This window comes from Hyperoodon ampullatus, assembly GCF_949752795.1.
Source record: "Hyperoodon ampullatus genome assembly, chromosome: 3".
Classification (NCBI taxonomy): Eukaryota; Metazoa; Chordata; class Mammalia; order Artiodactyla; family Ziphiidae; genus Hyperoodon; species Hyperoodon ampullatus.
Genome location: NC_136916.1, coordinates 54,163,816 through 54,181,001, shown reverse-complemented (window position 1 = coordinate 54,181,001; position 17,186 = coordinate 54,163,816). Strand labels below are relative to the sequence as shown.

General features: G+C 49.1%; 1 protein-coding gene across 1 annotated transcript in view; it reads left to right on the top strand.

Moving 5' to 3' along the window:
• DAPK2 (death associated protein kinase 2) overlaps window positions 1–17,186 on the top strand; it is a gene marked incomplete at both ends in the record, with an annotated part of 117,422 nt that overhangs the window by 55,099 nt on the left and 45,137 nt on the right. Inside the window, one exon of the mRNA XM_079701257.1 lies at window positions 8,823–9,044. Within this exon, the coding sequence (XP_079557383.1) occupies window positions 8,823–9,044 (222 nt within the window). The remainder of the gene's footprint in view (window positions 1–8,822; window positions 9,045–17,186) is intronic.

Here is a 17,186-nt window from a genome sequence, read left to right as displayed (position 1 = left end):
GAGACAGCTCTTTCTATACATCCATTCCATATTTCTTTTTCCATAGTGTTTGATCTCCCCAGTTGACTGTGAGCCCTTCAAGTTGTGGGGTGCATCTTGTTTGTAGCACTTAGGACACTGATCCATACATGAGGGATGGAGGAGTACATTAGTGAATGGATGGATTGGTGAATGGACAGTTAGGTGGATGGGTGGGTGGGTAGTTAGGGGACTAGATGACAGGTGGGTGGATGGTAAGTGGTGGGTGGTACCCTCCAAGGCTAACACTTCAAACCATAGTAACCTACCTCATGTCAGTGTCTAGAATCTAGAGTCTAAACTAAGGGAAATACCAGAGGACACTGAGCTGTATTTTCGGTGAAAACCTTTCTCTTAATAGCCAAGTCCAGCCTAATTTATTTCAGGCCTTGGACTTGTGGGCTCATGTTCATTTGACAACAGCATCAAAATGTGCTTAGACTTAAAAATAGATTCCAAAAGGTAATCATAGCTCAGCTTGACTTGGCTCTGCTCGACGAGTCCTCCCTTTTTGCGCTTTAGGAATTTTTTCTGCCCCCCCCACCACAAAAAAAAAGTGTCAGAGGAAGGAAGTTAGTCTGAGGGACAGGGAATTGAATGAGCTAAGATGTGAAAGCAGCTGCCACCGGCCAGCACAGGCAGACACCTGTGACTTCTTGGACAGGGGCCATTTGTAGGTCAGGGTTCAGCTCCCTGGAAACTTCTGGTTCCTGATGCTTATCCTACATGTGACCCTGGTGACCCTGAGTTTGGCTTGGTCAGTAACTTCTTAAAAGACTAGATAATAATTTTGAGAATTATTTCATCAGTGTTTTCTATTTCTCCTTTTGTTTTTCTTTTTTCTTACAGTTTGAAATTGCTTTGGGATCATCAACGAGCATGCTTCCATGCTGTAGAGTGTACTTCTCAAATTGTGTTCCCTGAAGCCCTTGGGGTTCCATGAAGCCCCTTTAGGCATCATGTTGGTGGGCTCTGAGTAGGTGACCTCTGAGTGCCTCTCCCCCAAAAAGAAGTACTCCTTTTTTAAAAAAAAATAAATTTATTTATTTATTTTTGATATCTATTTTTGGCTGCATTGGGTCTTTGTTGCTGTGTGCTGGCTTTACTCTAGTTGCGGTGAGCAGGGGCTACCCTTCATTGCGGTGTGCGGGCTTCTCATTGCGGTGGCTTCTCTTGTTGCGGAGCACGGGCTCTAGTCACATGGACTTCAGTAGTTGTGGCACACAGGCTCAGTAGTTGTGGCTCATGGGCTCTAGAGCGCAGGCTCAGTAGTTGTGGCGCATGGCCTTAGTTGCTCCGCGGTATGTGGGATCTTCCCAGACCAGGGCTCAAACCCATGTCTCCTGCATTGGCAGGCGGATTCTTAACCAGGGAAGTCCCAGAAGTACTGCTTTTTATCTGTTTTGCATATTGGGCTTCTGTGCAAGATTTATTGGAGAGAGGGTTTCATACCTCAAATAAATTTTAAAATCATCATCAGGAGACTAGAAAGGTATGGGCAACACGGTCAGAGAGGAGAAATGGATTCGTTAGATAGTGGGTTTGGCACACTAGCTGGGAGAAAAGGCCATTTGAACTGCTCTGGGCGCTCTTGTGTTTGCAGGTCTTGTGCTGATGTTTCTGTCTGCTCCAATCTCCATGTGCCGGCTGCTGGTCTGGCTGCTGAGCCAGTGTGCCTCTCACTCCTCGCTTGCCCACCTAGCTCCTGACATACTGCCCACCTGGCTTTTGGTAAATTTTTGCTCCTTACCCTCATCTCTCTCGCCTGGAATCTTGACTTGCTACTTCCCACTTCTGGCACCCTTGTATTTCTTCACCCGTTCTTGGCTTCCTGGATGTCTGGTCCCTTGTTTGCCCTGACCTTGGGTGACTGTGTCCTGAAGTGTTCTCTGTCTTCCTGGATCCTGGCACCACCTGGGGACCCTGCCTTTCAACGGCCCCAGTTCTCTCCAGCACTATTTTTAAGCTGGGATCTGTGGATGGGGTTCACAGGGGCTGAATCAGATTCAGGGCTGGGACTGGAAAATGGAGACCAGGATCCAGATATGGCGATCCAGTGGATGGAAAGAAAGAATAATTCGCATTCACAGAGAATTATAGTTTACTGAGTGCTTTTACATACTTATTTCTTTCTCATTATAACCTGGTAAGATTGGGATATTCTTATGTCTGTGTTACACACAAGGAAACTGAGGCTCAGAGTCACAGTAGCAGAGCTGGAGATAGAACCTGGGTCTTTTGACTCTAAATCCTGGACTTGGGTATAGGAGACCAGAAGCAAGTTGGTTACTAAGGCAATGGGAGAAAGATCTTGTTCATGGGAATCAGGAGTGGCTGGCTAGATATGAGATGTGTTGGAAGGGGGAGGGGGTTAAGAGGCAGGGTCAGTCAAGCCTGACCAGGCAGAGGAGTGGGGAGGGTGCCAGCAACACCATCCTCTATTGCCCTGGGATTGGGGTGTGGGTCCTCTGGGATCAGGCTGATGTGGTTCCTGCAGACTGTAGATTTGAGCTCCTCTTGTCCACACATTTGACACATGTTGGTTGAATGTCCCATTCTGGGCTGCAGTCCCAGCTGGGCTGCACCTAGGGTGGCCATGACTGGAAGCTTCTAAGCATCATCCCCGCCCAGTGGTCCTGCAAACTTGCAGGCTAATTCCAGAGGAATCGTGGCTCATTGTTCTGGAGTATGGGAAGAGGAACTGCAGTGATTGCTTGGGGGAAGCGGGAGGAGGAACCTGGTCCCCACATCCCTCTGACTTGGAGCACTTCCCATTTGTTACCTTTTACCTCTCATGGCATCTCCTCCCTGGGGTGGGGGGTCTGCGTTCTGTACAGCTCTGCCTCATCTCAGCCTTGACCAACTGGGGACTTTGGGGCAAGTTACTAAGTTCCTGGACACTTCAGGGTTGACTGAGAATGAGAATGAGTTAGACCCACTCTATCCGTAACCCTTACAAAACACCTTTGGCAGTCAGCCCCTGGGAGTTGCCAGAATAAGTCTAGTTGGCCATAGCCAACCTGGTGGGAGTGGGTAGGCAGTGGGAGTGGTCTTGCCTCAATGCCGGCCATGAGGGGTGCATTGTCTTTGGAGAATTCAAAACCAATGATAAAATTGAATAAAAATTAGTCTACTTTTTATTATCATCATGCACTGGCAATTCTCAATACTGTCAGTGATAAAATGCTCCTCCATTCTGGGGTGGGCCCCCTCCTCACTGTTTGGTACATCACTGCTGGCTAGTTACCTTGGGAGTCTCACTGAAGCTGGAGTCAGTTGACCTGACTCTATGTTTTAGCCCTGCTATCAGGGCCTGCTACCTGGCCCAACTACCAAGTCACTTAACCTCCCTAAGCCTCCATTTTCTGATCTGTAAAATGGAGCTAAGAATGGTACCTGCAAATATTAAAAGAGAGAATAAAAATACAGTTAGCTTGCAGAGAGAAAAGCTGGATGTAAGTGCTGGGATGTCCACATTGCTATACAAAATCTATCTCAGGGTGTGAGATTTGGGTCACGCCCAGATTATTCTTTGGCGGTGAAGAATTCGGTGGTAATTGAGCCAGGCTCTTCCATGAAGCTTAGGAGCTGGTGTTGGAGACAGTAACACTATTTTTGAGTTCTGAGAAGCCGGTCTAGGTTTACTCCTCATCTGATTCCTGGGCAGACAACAGGAGACCCTCATGGGGTGCCACCCTGGGCCCTGCCGAGTTCTGTCTGTGACTGTGACGCTGATCTTCACGCAGCCTGCTCTGTTCTCCCGGGGCACTGAGTGAGTGAGGGGCTGGGCCCTCTGCCTGGGAAGAGGGGCGTGTTCCTGACATACTTGCAGGAGAGCAGCTGGCAGGAGCAGGAAAGGTAGTTTCTGTGTCTTGCGGATTTACTGTCCTTCAAGGAAACCCTCCTACGTGACTTTTGCAAGCCAGCCTCGGGCTCAGCATTCCACCCACCCCCGCCTCCTGTTTTTCTACTGTGCTGGATAGTTAAGTCCTTTGTCAGGTGTTATCTCATGATTTCCCCAACAGCCCTGTGAGGTGGACAGATGGGGTTTTCTCATCCACATTTTTTTCTTTTTTTTTTTTTTGCGGTACGTGGGCCTCTCAATGTTGGGGCCTCTCCCGTTGCGGAGCACAGGCTCCGGACGCGCAGGCTCAGTGGCCATGGCTCACGGGCCCATCCGCTCCACGGCATGTGGGATCTTCCCGGACTGGGGCACGAACCCATGTCCCCTGCATCGTCAGGCAGACTCTCAACCACTGTGCCACCAAGGAAGCCCTCTCATCCACATTTGACAAGGGAGAACCCTGAGGCCCAGGGAGTTGAACAGGCTGCCCAGGGTTATGACCAGTTAGTGGACGGGCCCTGACCAGAACCCAAGTCTCCAGACATCAGCCCAGAGATGGAATTTGGAGAGTGAAGGGAAAGCTTCATTTCTGTTCAGAGTTGTCATGGGCTCTTATTAGGAGCTTTCTGACAGGAAGCTTTCTGAGGTGAGACTTCAGGTGGCAGGTGGAGGAAAACAACTGAGAAGGCAGCTCCTTGTCCAAGCCCACGAAGCTTTGGTGGCAGGTCACAGGGACCAGGAATTGGACCTCCGGACTACCCTCCCTTTGCTGCATTCAGGTTAGGAACTGACTCTTGCTAGGGAGGCGGGAATAGGAATATGCATGCTCTGCCTACGTATATCAGTGTTTCAGCATTCCCATAATTTTTGAATTAGTGTTGGCAATCACTTCCCTTATGGTCGGATGGCTCCTCTCTGCTCCCTCCCGGGATATACCCTGGGTGGCTCTGTCCTAACCTAGAGGGGCTCTCGCTGTCCACCCCTTGCCCTGTAGCCTAGCTGAGCAACTTCTGCATCCCAGGGCCTGAATTTCTGGCTTCAGAGCCTTCCTGATGGGCAGACAAGGGCTCATCACCATCACTGCTTCCACCTGCCCTTGGGTCTTCTTGGGGGCGTGACGAAGCCACCTCAGGTCTGGCTTTCGTGCATCTGCTGTGGGTACAGTGACCAGGGGGTGCCCAACTGCACACTTCTATTCCTGTTATTTCCCAGAGCCCAGGGTGGTCTTCTGCCTTGATTTGCAAATCAAGCAAAAACTGTCCTGGTGGAAGAGATGATACTCCTCCCCGCTTACTTTCTCCCCTCCCATCCTTTTCTCCCCTCCCATCCTTTTCTCCCCTCCCATCCTCCTTCTAATGATCAGATCAGAGAACTAAGGGAGAGGGTAATATATCAATACTGAAGAGGGCAAGGAATAATATGAGTAACGGCGGTGTACTTTTTTCATCTAGAAAATGGAGATAATCAGAAGACTGTTGTAAGTTGGTGTCTCTCAGCTTGGACTGCACGTCACGGTCACCCGGAAAGCTTTTAAATATCTTGATTCCCAGGCTGCAGCCCAGACCCTGGAGATCAGAATCCCTGGAGGTAGGACCCAGGCAGCAGTAATTTTAAAATTCCCCGGGACTTCCCTGGTGGCCCCGTGGTTACGACTCTGCGCTTCCACTGCAGGGGGCACGGGTTCGATCTCTGGCTGGGGAACTGAGATCCCACATGCTGTGCAGTGTGGCCAAAAAAAAAAAAATTCCCCTGCTGATTCCAGTGTGCAGCCAGGGTTGAGAACCACTGCTCTAAGGATGAAAAGAGTTGGTTAATTGCTTAGAACAAAGATATCCCCATATCTGGTTGTGCACTGGAATCGTCAGGGGGTGAGGTGGGGATGTGTTAAAATCGCACTGATGCCCTGGCCACACATTGCAGACCATGTAGATCAGTGACTTCTGCCTTCACGTGAGCAACTAACTAATAAGACGTAATAGTCACTGTTTACTGGAGCTGCCTGTGAGCCGGCATGACATATTTCCGGTCTTCACAATTCCCTGGTAGGGAGTCACAGTTCCCATTTTACAGATGAGGAAACTGCTGCTCAGAGCAGATAGCCAGAAAGCGTAAGTTTCCTGAGGCCAGGCCTGTCTGACCCGGAAGGCTGCTCTCCCTGCCCAAGGCCTCCCTGCCCCAGGGCTGGCCTCGTGGAGCATATTCTGCACACTTCCCAGTACCAGCTCAAGGAGAGGGGAAAACCAGCAAGTGGCCTTGGCTCTCCTTGAGGCTCCCCAGGGCAGGTTGAGTAGAGGACCGCTGTCCCGTGAAGAGAGGGAAGATGAGTGACGTTACTTGGTATTTGGTTCTGTGTTAGTCATGCACTCTCAGAATACCTCCTTTTGGCTGGAGGAAGATGCCTGCTTGTGTTAGGCCTGACCCCCAGTCACCTGTCACTGCCGCAGCTGCTCTCACAGAGAGAACACTCAACCAGGAAGAGCAAACACTCATTTGCTTTTTGAGAGTTTGAGAAATTTTTCAGGCATGTGATACAGAAAAATGCCTCCGTTTCCCTCACAGGAAAAGGGAAAGCTTTGTCAAGGTAACCTGAAATATTTAGCTCTGCCTTATAAAATCCCTGTGCCTCCACCTCTGTGCTCTGTAAACTTAAACAAATCGCTTAAAATCCTTAAGCTTTGGTTTTCCCATCCCTCAGGGCTGCCAATGCCAGGCCCCTTGAGGTGTCAGAGAGAGAGGAAAGGAGTGTGGCCATCCTGACACAGAGACTTACAGCTGCCTGGGACTGGAGGCTTTGTCCAGTGTTTGGTGGCACCCACTAAGCCACCTGATGTCCCAAGGCCCAAAGCAGCTTCCAGTGACCAGAGATCTCACTGAATGTGTTCCCTCTGACTTTGGGAGGCTTGGCTTCACTCCACCTGTGTCACCCCCTAGTGTGTAGACAGCCCAGAGCCAATATTTGGGGCATAAATAGCTGAGTTAACTCTAATAGTTTAGAGTTAGCAGACAGTGTGATAGACATTTGGCTCCACAAAGGCTTCCCAGCCCAGCCAAGCAGCCAGGGCCCTCTCCCTCCCCAGAGCTCCATCTGTATCTGATGTCTGTGCCTTTGGTCCCTGCCCCTTACTGTGCAGCTCAGAGCCTGGCACAGAGTAGATGCTCAGGTAGCAGTGGGTGATTGGGGGATGAGGGGATGGAGAGATGCATGAACATGTGTTTGGCAAGATCTCTAAGGTGTTTGCCATAGAATTCTATTTAAGTGTTGGCATATCTATTCCTTACTTGCTCTACTTGACTTTTTTTTTTTAAATCACTTGGGTTTATTTTGAAGGCTGTCTCACTAAGGATTATTCTAGTAATGGAGTGGCTCAGATGTGATGCTGTTTTCTGAGGTTGAGGCAAATATCCAGAGCACTTGTGTGTAACTTTTACTCCAGAGCCACTAAGAGAGTACCTCCAAAGTGTGGAGTCTCATGGCCCCTTGTTTAGCCATTAAGCTGAACCTTAAAATTTTCTGAGTTCTGTCTCAAGCAGTGGGTATTGTGGTTGGCAAGAAAACATGGGGCACTGGTGGAAGGGGAGTGGGAAGACCCACAAGAGGGTGGCCACTGGGCAGGGACTTCGAGTGGCCCCTACCGGTTGCCTGGACTGAGATGGTGAAACAGGAGGCCGCTGCCCTTCCGTGTGTGTGTGTGTGTGTGTGTGTGTGTGCGCGTGCGTGCGTGTGTGTGTGTGTGTGTGTGTGTGTGGTGGGGGGGCTGCCCCTGAAGCACTCAGGGAGGCTGGCCTAGGGCCACCTGCCACTCTGACAAGGACACCATTTCATGATTGCTGTCTGGGTCCCTGGAGTGAAGGATCTTCAGGCCCAGCCCTGAAGGGCACTAAGCATCATCTTGACTCCTTTAACTATCTTAGTGGCTTTGTGAACAGTGGGCTGGGCACTCGGCCCTGCGGCCTGGCATTGCCATTAACTCTGTGATGACCTCAGGTGAGTCACTTGATGTCTCCTGTGCCTCAGTTTCCTAACATGTTACGATTCTGTGGTCCTATCAGTCTTCTCACCGTGATGAACACCCACTGAGCTTACTAACAATGTTAGGCTGCCTCCACCCCACCCTCACCTCCACCAGGATCCCCCCAAACCCAGCTGGCATAGCCTCTGGCCTCGTCTTTAAGTACATCATCCTCATACTAGCTCTGTCCCCTATAGTCTGACTACCTGGCTCATGTCAGGTAATTGAGATTTTTATTTGTTGGGAGGGCTTGGAAACAAAGGTACAAACATGAGACTATAGAGGTGCTTTGTCCCCTCACAATTCCAAGTAGATGAATTTGTACTTGCTTCCAGATAAGGGAGGCCCAAACAGATGATTGTTACTGTTAGTATTTTGACCATGCTGACCATTTTTGCTTTTTATTTTATTTATTTATTATTTATTTATTTATTTGTGCCACACCTCACAGCACGTGGGATCTTAGTTCCCCGGCCAAACCTGCACCCCCTGCAGTGGGAGCATGGAGTTTTAACCACTGGACCACCAGGAAAGTCCTGCTTTTCCTTAAAAATCTTTTTATTAAGTGGTATAAACCTCTGGACATTGTGATTTCATCTGGTAGACACAAGACAGGGGTTCTAGCTGAGGCTTTGGAACGATGAGGCTGTGTCATCTAGATGAAACCAGTAGCCTTTCAGGGCCTCAGTGTTCCCATCTGTACACTGGGAGTGACAATACCAACATTCCTTCCTAGTAAAAGGTAAAGGATTCATATGAACAGAAGGGAAGCCCAGTACTTACTCTGTCTCATTCACTGGTTGATGGCCAGGTAGGGTTGCTGGCTGGTGGCATGATTTGTCCTGCCCTGGAAGAATGACTCTGAGTTACTGTGGCCTAGGGGTGACAACCAGGTCACTTCCCCAGTAACCACAGTAATGCCCTCCTTGTGTGGGTCTGTGTCCCCACAGCGGCCAGTTCGCTATCGTGAAGAAGTGCCGAGAGAAGAGCACGGGGCTGGAGTACGCAGCCAAGTTCATCAAGAAGCGGCAGAGACAGGCCAGCCGGCGGGGTGTGTGCCGGGAGGAGATCGAGCGGGAGGTGAGCATCCTGCGGCAGGTGCTGCATCCCAACGTCATCACGCTGCACGACGTCTTCGAGAACCGCACTGACGTGGTGCTCATCCTCGAGCTGTGAGTGGATGCCTGGGACTGGGGGGGCGGGGTAGCAGGGTGGGGGGATAGCTCCAGCCACAGGCCCCAGAGGGAGCAACAACCTGACAGAAGCCTGACCTGGAGGAGATGAAGTCAGTGGGAAGTGGTTTCCCTCATTTACCCCATCCTCCTCCTGAACCCGGGCTTGCTGTGCAGCAGGGACTGAGGGCGAGGGTCTAGGTCTGACTTTCACTGGACCCTGGGGATCAGAGGGAAGAAGTGGGGAGCGCTGGGGTTCTTTCCTGGCTGGTGAGCACGTGGGAGGATGAGGGGGGCAGAGGGTGGAAGGCAGAGCAGGGGGCCGTCAGGGAGAGTCTGTTCTACGAGGAAGAGAAGAACAAACATCCTCCAGGCTCTGCAAAGCCCTTCTCAGCCCTTTCCTGGGAAAACCCTCCTGCCTTTGTGCTGCGTTTGATGCCTTTATTATTATCATAGTAACTATTACTTAGAGGGGTCTGCTGTAAGCCAAGCGTTTGCTAGGTCCTTCGTGTTGTCTTGTTCAGTCTTCACAGAAGCTGTGTTGAGGGTAGTGTCCCACTTACGCCAAGAGGACTTGGTATTATTCACTTTGCTGAGAATGTCTGTTACCTCGTTTAATCCTCATAACAATCCTATCCCATGGAGACTCTTATTACCTCCATGTTACAGACAAGAACACTGAGAGGCTGGGTCATTTACAAGATCCTACAACCAGGAAGTGACTGGGTCCACCTGCTTGTGCAGATAGCTATGCGCTTGAGGTGGGATGGCCTTGGGCTGGCCCTGCAGGGGAATCCTTCACAGTCTGGTGGAATTTGGATGGGTGACATCACGATTCCAGGGGTTGGTTGGCCAACTGGTGTCCCTCCTGGAGATGCCCCCCATGGATTGGGGAGGTGGAGGTGGGCCTCCGGCGGTTAGTAGAGTTTGAGTTGGGCTGTGGCACAAGTTGAAATGGCTGTGTCTAGTCAAGCAGCAAGACTGGGTGTCAAGAATGTTCTGAGGACTTCCCTGGTGGCGCAGTGGTTGAGAGTCTGCCTGCCGATGCAGGGGACACGGGTTCGTGCCCTGGTCCGGGAGGATCCCACGTGCCGCGGAGCGCCTGGGCCCGTGAGCCCTGGCCACTGAGCTTGCGCATCCGGAGCCTGTGCTCCGCAAGGGGAGAGGCCACAACAGTGAGAGGCCCGTGTACCACAAAAAAAAAAAAAAAAAAAAAAAAAGAATGTTCTGAGCCTCAGAGGCGTGAGGCATCTGCCAGTTAGCAGAGGAGTGGCAGCATTTGTCTCAGCAGTCCCTGACTTTGTGACCTGGGGCAAGTCACCTTACCCCTCTGAGCTTCAGCTCTCATCTATAAAGCAGGCAGCCATCCTTAACCTGCCTGTGGGTTGGGTGGACCACCTGACATTTGAGACCATTCTAATTTGAGAACTGTGCTCTGGTTGTCAGCCTATAGATTTATGTAGCAGATGGGCATTTGCATACTTTTGCATTGGATTCTTAAATTATCCATCTCAGTGTTTAAGTGCATAGACTTACCCATGCTCTCCCCTTGTCTAACTCCCAATGTCCTCTGTGTTTCTCCCAGGGACCTCTTAGCCAATTGGACCAGTCTCAGTGTAAATACCTGCCTCACTTAGACAAGCCTGGTGGGTTCCCACAGATGTAGCCAGCCACGTGGATGGCCCAAGGTGTGGCAAGCCCCAAGGCTAAGGGTTAGCACTGGTTCCCAGCAGAGAGTGACAAACCCACCTTTGCTGGGAAAGCCAGACCAGTTCTTTAAGTCTGTTGTCAGAACTTTACAGCAACTAAAAAGAAATTACATTCACATGCCTACCACCCAAACACAGCTATTTGTTTCCCTGTGGTTCCTCTCAGTCATTATCTATTTGCATGCACTCATTGTACTTGTACAATTTCCTGCTCTACTTTTCCCCCAGTTAACATAATGCCATGAATAGCTTTTTCCCTTTTAACTGACTATATCATGTTTCATTACATTACATACCCGTATCTCCCTGTTGTTGGACATTTGGTGTTTTAATTTCCAGCTTTTAACCATTACACATTTTACTGCCATAAAACAACTTTCTTCCTGTGTTTTCCCCCTTTTCTTTTGGATTAATTTTTTTAGACAGATCCTCAGGAATGGGGCAATCGGGCTGACATTTTTAGGGCTCTTGGTATCCTCACTTTCATAGGACAGGTTAACCAGCACCACGTGCAACATGGGAGCGTTTCTTTCTGCCTGCAGCCTTGCCGGCCCTGGGTCATTTGTTTTAAAGCAGGGTTCATTATTGCCTTTTACAGTTATGATACTTTTTTGTCATTTTAATTGGCATTTCTGTCATTGCTGGGGAAGTTGTCTGTTACTCCCTGTTTGTAGAACCCCAGGAGTTGGGGTCTCGGATGCTCTTGAGATGTCCCTGTTTCTCCCAGCAGCCTTCATGGCTAACCAAGAGTTACATGCCCTCTTCTTGTGAGCTGTCACCACCCGTAACATCAGTTGTCACACTGGTGCTCCTGTGAGCTGCTGTGTCTGTGAAGTTCTGTCTGTTCGTAGTTTCTCTGTCTCCTCCTTTACTTTCAAGCTGCCTCATTGTCTCAGGGTGCCTGGCTATGGAGCTAGGGATTGCTAAGGCAGTGCCTCAATCTTGTGTGACCAGGGTCTGAGAGGAGGACCTTCCAGGAGAGAAGGGCTTTTCATGGGCTTTCATGTTTGGACTTGGTGACCTCTGTTGGGCTGCTTAGGAGCCTTTGGCCTCCTGGTCCTCACTGTGCCCTACTAGGCTAGTGGGTTTGCCTGGTACTTAAACACGGGTGTCAGAGCCCACCTGCTCAGTTGATATTTGCAGGGTTTGTGGATGGATCTACCTCTCAGCACTGTTTAGTGCAAGGCTTCAGCTGAAGTGACCAGTGCTCAGAGGACATTCCCAACCCTGATTTAAGTCCCCTTCAGCTGTTTTTACCCTGTCCATGATCGCCTATGCAGCAGCCGTCAGGACTGGTGATGGCAGGGTTGGGAAAGATTGAGTTGTCCATGTAAGTTGACTTCTGTAGGGTGTAAAGAATATTTTCAAACTCTCAAAGGATTAACTCATGCCACATGTGGAGCTGGCTCTGAAAAATGTAGGTCTGCCCTGGGAGGGTTGGGCAGCCCTTCCATCCCAGGCCCCTGACCTCTCTGGGGCCTCCCTGACTCCAAGCTGTGGAAAGCAATACAGCGGCGGGAACATACCAGAGCAGGGCCTGACAGAGCGCTCCAAGGTGGCGGCAATGCTTCCCAGGCCTTGAACTGAGTCCAGCTTTCTGGGCCCCAACAGCTCTGGCAGCGTCCTTCCCAAATCACTGCCTACACAGGTCATTTGAGCACTCCCTCTAAACGGTTGGTTGCTTTTGAAAGAGTTCTGAAAAGCGTTTCTAGCAGCCAGATCAAACTGCAGGGAGGAAGGAGGCAAGGGTCAGATTAGCAGGAAGGCAACTGGTCCTGGGGACACTGGAGGAGAGCAGAGGCTGGCTGTTAGGTTTTGCTTTTCCTCTTTAAGTCAAATTGTTCAGGGGTGTGAGAGGAGAGAAGCTTGGGTGGAGTGGGGATGACTCCATGGCAGAGATCTTGGGGCTGAGAAGCCCTTGGGAGAAACTAGGTTTGGGGGTAGAAACAAAACCCAGGCTCCTTGACGGCCTTGAGAACAGGTGCCTGAGGATTGATGTGAGTGTCCCTGGCCTGGGTGTCCAGGGCTGGGACAGATACCTGGCAGGCTCATCAGCCTCCCACCTTTCCAAGTCTCTGGGGACGATTCTAAGGGTCACCATGGCTGTTCCCCTCTTTGTCCAAAGAAGATCATGTCTCACTCCGTCTCCTGCCCAGATCACACCTTCCAACAGAACAGCTGATTACTGTCCCCCAAAGTCCTCACCCTGCCTGGGCCTTTACATCAGTAATTTGGGGTGACAGAACACATCCACATTATCATGAAGTTCTTTTACATTTGCTCAGTGTTCTATTTAAGGTAGGAAGGGCAGGATATGCCCGAGGTCACAGCCTTGCACCACCCAGCAAGGCTGGAAGTATAAAAACAAGGATTGGGCTAGGTCCTTGTGTTCCTGAGGGACACTGTGGATTTGAAAATTTGCAGAAGGCTCCTGACAGGTCTCTTGAAAATGCCAAGACTTCACTTCTGTATGATACAGAATATTCTGTGCCATGTTGATATTTTAAATGTCTTACTTCTTTCCTTTGTTTTTTTTTATTCGCCCACCTTCTCTTGAATGTCTTGTACAAGGTGCTGTGGAAGCAAAGGTAATCTAGCTGGGGAGAGAGCCAGCCAGACAGTGGCAGCCCAGTGTATGAGGGCACGGAGGCAGCTGGACAGGGATGGCAGATGACAGCCTAGGGCTTGGGGTGGCTTTGGGTTTTCTTTTTTGCATCAGCAACTCGAGCCTTATAATAGGGGTAGAGCGTGGCGAGAGGAACACGTGGTGCACCGGGATTGAGAAGATCTGGATCTAAATCCTGGTTCTGCCACTTACTAGCTGTGTCACCTTGGGCAAGTCACTGCTCTCTTGGGGCCCCAGTTTCCTTGTTTGGGAAACCAGGACAGAAGTTCCATCTACCCCTCAGGGCGGATGTGAGTCTCAAGTGAGAGAATGCTTGGGGAAGTATATCACACAGGTGGTGAACTCTAAATAAACTCAAAACCAAGCCCTCTTCCAGCACTACCACCCCCAACAATGATATGGTGCATGGTATTGGACTGGGGTCTGGGACTTGGACATGGTCTTGACCATGCACTCTCTTGCTAGGAGACCTTGCATGGCCACTTCCCCTCCTGTGGGTTTGGTTTCCTCATCTGTTAGGGAAGAACTTCCAAGTGACGATGGTTTCTGTGCAGGGGTCACTGAGGGAGAGCGAGGAGTTTGCTTCCCTAGAAGTTTACTGTTAGCCTCTTATTATGGAGGATTTCAAACATATACAGAAGTAGAGAGAAGGATGTAAGAACCCTCATAGGCACATCCCCCAGCTTCACATTATCACCATTTTGCCAGTCTTGTTTTACATCAAATCCTACTTCCCCCGAATCCAGCTGTTTGTTTGCTGCAGTACTTTAAAGCAAACCTCAGACATCATGTCATTTTACATACAAACACTTTAGTATGCATCTCTCATTGACTGCAGTTTTTAAAATGCAGCCACCATGGATTTATCACACCCGACAGAATTATCCAGCCAGCCAGGCCCCAGACCACCGAGGCTGTCTACACTCCAGTCCATAGTGATATTCCTGATGGACCCAAAGATACCTTTTTACGGTTGTTTTATTTGAATTAGCATCCAAATGAGGGAAGTCCACATGCTGTGTCTGGTTCTTTTGTTTCCCATGTCTCTTATTCTATGGCAGTTCTCCTTCCCTTCCTTTTAAAATAATTTATTTATTTATTTTTGGCTATGTTGTGTCTTTGTTGTTGCGCACGGGCTTTTTCTAGTTGTGGCGAGCGGGGGCTACTCTTCATTGCAGTGCACAGGCTTCTTATTGCGGTGGTTTCTCTTATTACGGAGCACGGGCTCTAGGCTTGCGGTTTTCAGTAGTTGTGGCTCGCGGGCTCTAGAGTACAGGCTCAGTAGTTGTGGTGCACGGGCTTAGTTGCTCCGTGGCATGTGGGATCTTCCCGGGCCAGGGATCGAACCCATGTCCCCTGCATTGGCAGACGGATTCTTAACCACTGTGCCACCAGGGAAGCCCTCCCTCCCTTTTTTGATGCCATTGATTTGTTGGGAGAATTAGGTCATTTGTCCTGTTGATTGTCTCACAGTCTGGTTTCGGCTTATCCCTTCCTCATGGTGTTGTTTAATTTGTTCCTCTATGTCCTGTATTTCCTGAAACCTATAGTTAGACCTAAACAAGATACCCTTCCTATTGGTGATGTTCAGTAAGAATATAGTGCAAACAACATATGCAATGGAAATGCCAGATTTTCCAGCAGCCATATTGAATAAGAAGTAAAAAGAACAAGGTAAATTCGTTTTTGGGGGGTTTTTTTTTTTGTTTGTTTGTTTGTTTTTTGCGGTACGTGGGCCTCCCACTGCTGTGGCCTCTCCCGTTGCGGAGCACAGGCTCCAGACGCGCAGGCTCAGTGGCCATGGCTCACGGGCCTAGCTGCTCCGTGGCATGTGGGATCTTCCCGGACCGGGGCACGAACCCGTGTCCCCTGCATCGGCAGGCGGACTCTCAACCACTGCGCCACCAAGGAAGCCCCGGTAAATTAGTTTTAATAATATTTTTTATTTAACTCAATATATACAAAATATTATCATTTGAACATGTAATCACTGTAAAACTCATTAATGAGATAGTTTACATTCTTTTTCTCATCCTGTGTCTTCAAAACCCAGTGTGTATCTTACACTTACAGCACATTTCAATTCATTTGCAATGCAATGGTTAGAGTGCGATCCTGCCAAAAAAATAAAGTTGTATTTAAAGGAAAATATTTTACACCACTTCAGTTTTTGAATTAAAATGAATTAAAATTTAAAAGTCAGTTCCTCAGTTGCATTAGCCGTATTTCAAATCCTCACTAGCCATATGTGACTAGTGGCTGCTATATTGGACAGCATATAGAGAGAATATTTCCATCACTGCAGAGTTCTGTCAACAGCACTGAACAAGAGGCACCACCAGACGTAGGTTCAGTTTTTTAAGTTGCAGTACTTTGTAGGTGTTGCTGTGTACTTCCTATTGTATGACATTGTGTTCAGTTGTTCTGTTTTTCATGATGCTAAGGTTGATGAGTGGGTCTATGTATGCTTCTGGACACTTTTAAAGAAAGGAAAAAGATTTTGAGGCTCTTTATTTAGGATGGACTAGATGGCAGGGAGTGAATGAGTCCCCAAACTGGGACAGAAGCCATTCTGGCCATATGAAAATCATTTGAGGACACTCTGTGATATAGTGGTTGAGAGTCATTCTGCCTGGGTTTGAATCCTGATTCTACCACTTACAGGCTGTTTGACCTTGGACAAGTGACTTAACCTCTCTGAGCCTCTGTCTCTTCAACTGTGAAATAGGAAACTAATAGTATTGTACTTTAGCTCATAGGGTATTGTGATGATTAAATGAGATAATGTACAAAAAGTATACATTATGCACAGAGTAAGTATTCAGTGAATATTAATTACCATTACTATGTTGCTGTTATAAAAATACAGGTTCTGAGGCCTAGCTGCTAGAGAGTCTAATTTGGTAGGGTCTGTGGTGGGACCCGGAAATCTGCATTTTAAACAAGTTTTCCGGGTGATCCTGAGTTCCTGGGCTCTCTGGCCCAGATCCCTTCCTGAGATCTTTTCCTGGGGTCACCCTTGGCTATGTTGCAGCTCCAGAGAAGCACGTGTCGGCTGGACACTCCAGCATCTGTCAGAGGCCAAACAAGCCCAGTAGGACTGCCAGATTTAGCAAATAAAAATCTCCCATTTTATCTGGCAACCATAAATCCCCAATTCAGATAAAACTGTAAACTAGTCTTTTTGCTCCATGGGTCTCTCTATTCCTGCCACATCAAACATAGGGTGCAGGAGCGTAGAATGGGAGGACAAAAGCAGTATTTTAGAGTTTTTAGAGATGAATATAATTAGTGGGTCTTGATGTTTAAGTTAGGGACATGTCTTTGAAGAGGTCATCTTTTATAAGATGAAAGAAAGGGGCTTTGGGAGCCATCTTGATCAGTCTGCTCATTTTGCAGGTGAGGAAACTGAGGCCTGCCTGGACCGGGCAGGGGAGTGAGTTGTCCAAAGCCAGTAGCAGGGCTGGACTGGAACCTAAGTCTCCAGTTTCTGTCCCAGCATATGTTCCTCTTTGTCATCCCACAGCACTTGTTTCTGTCCTCTGTCACTTGAGTCATATTGTGGGGAGGGGTAGCACCTAGGATAACAAGGGACCTGGGCCTAGAGTGTGAGCAGAGACCCTTCTGGTGACACCCTAAGGGTGGTTCCTGCCCTTGTGATCCAAAGGGAGGAACACAGCAAGTAGAAATAGAAGGAAAGTCAGTCCCTGTGCTGGCTGGATAGAGCCCCAGAGATGAGTGAGGGGATTCTGCTAAGCGCGGTGCCTGGAGACAGGGTCAGGGGTTGCACCCATGGGCTTGGGCTCA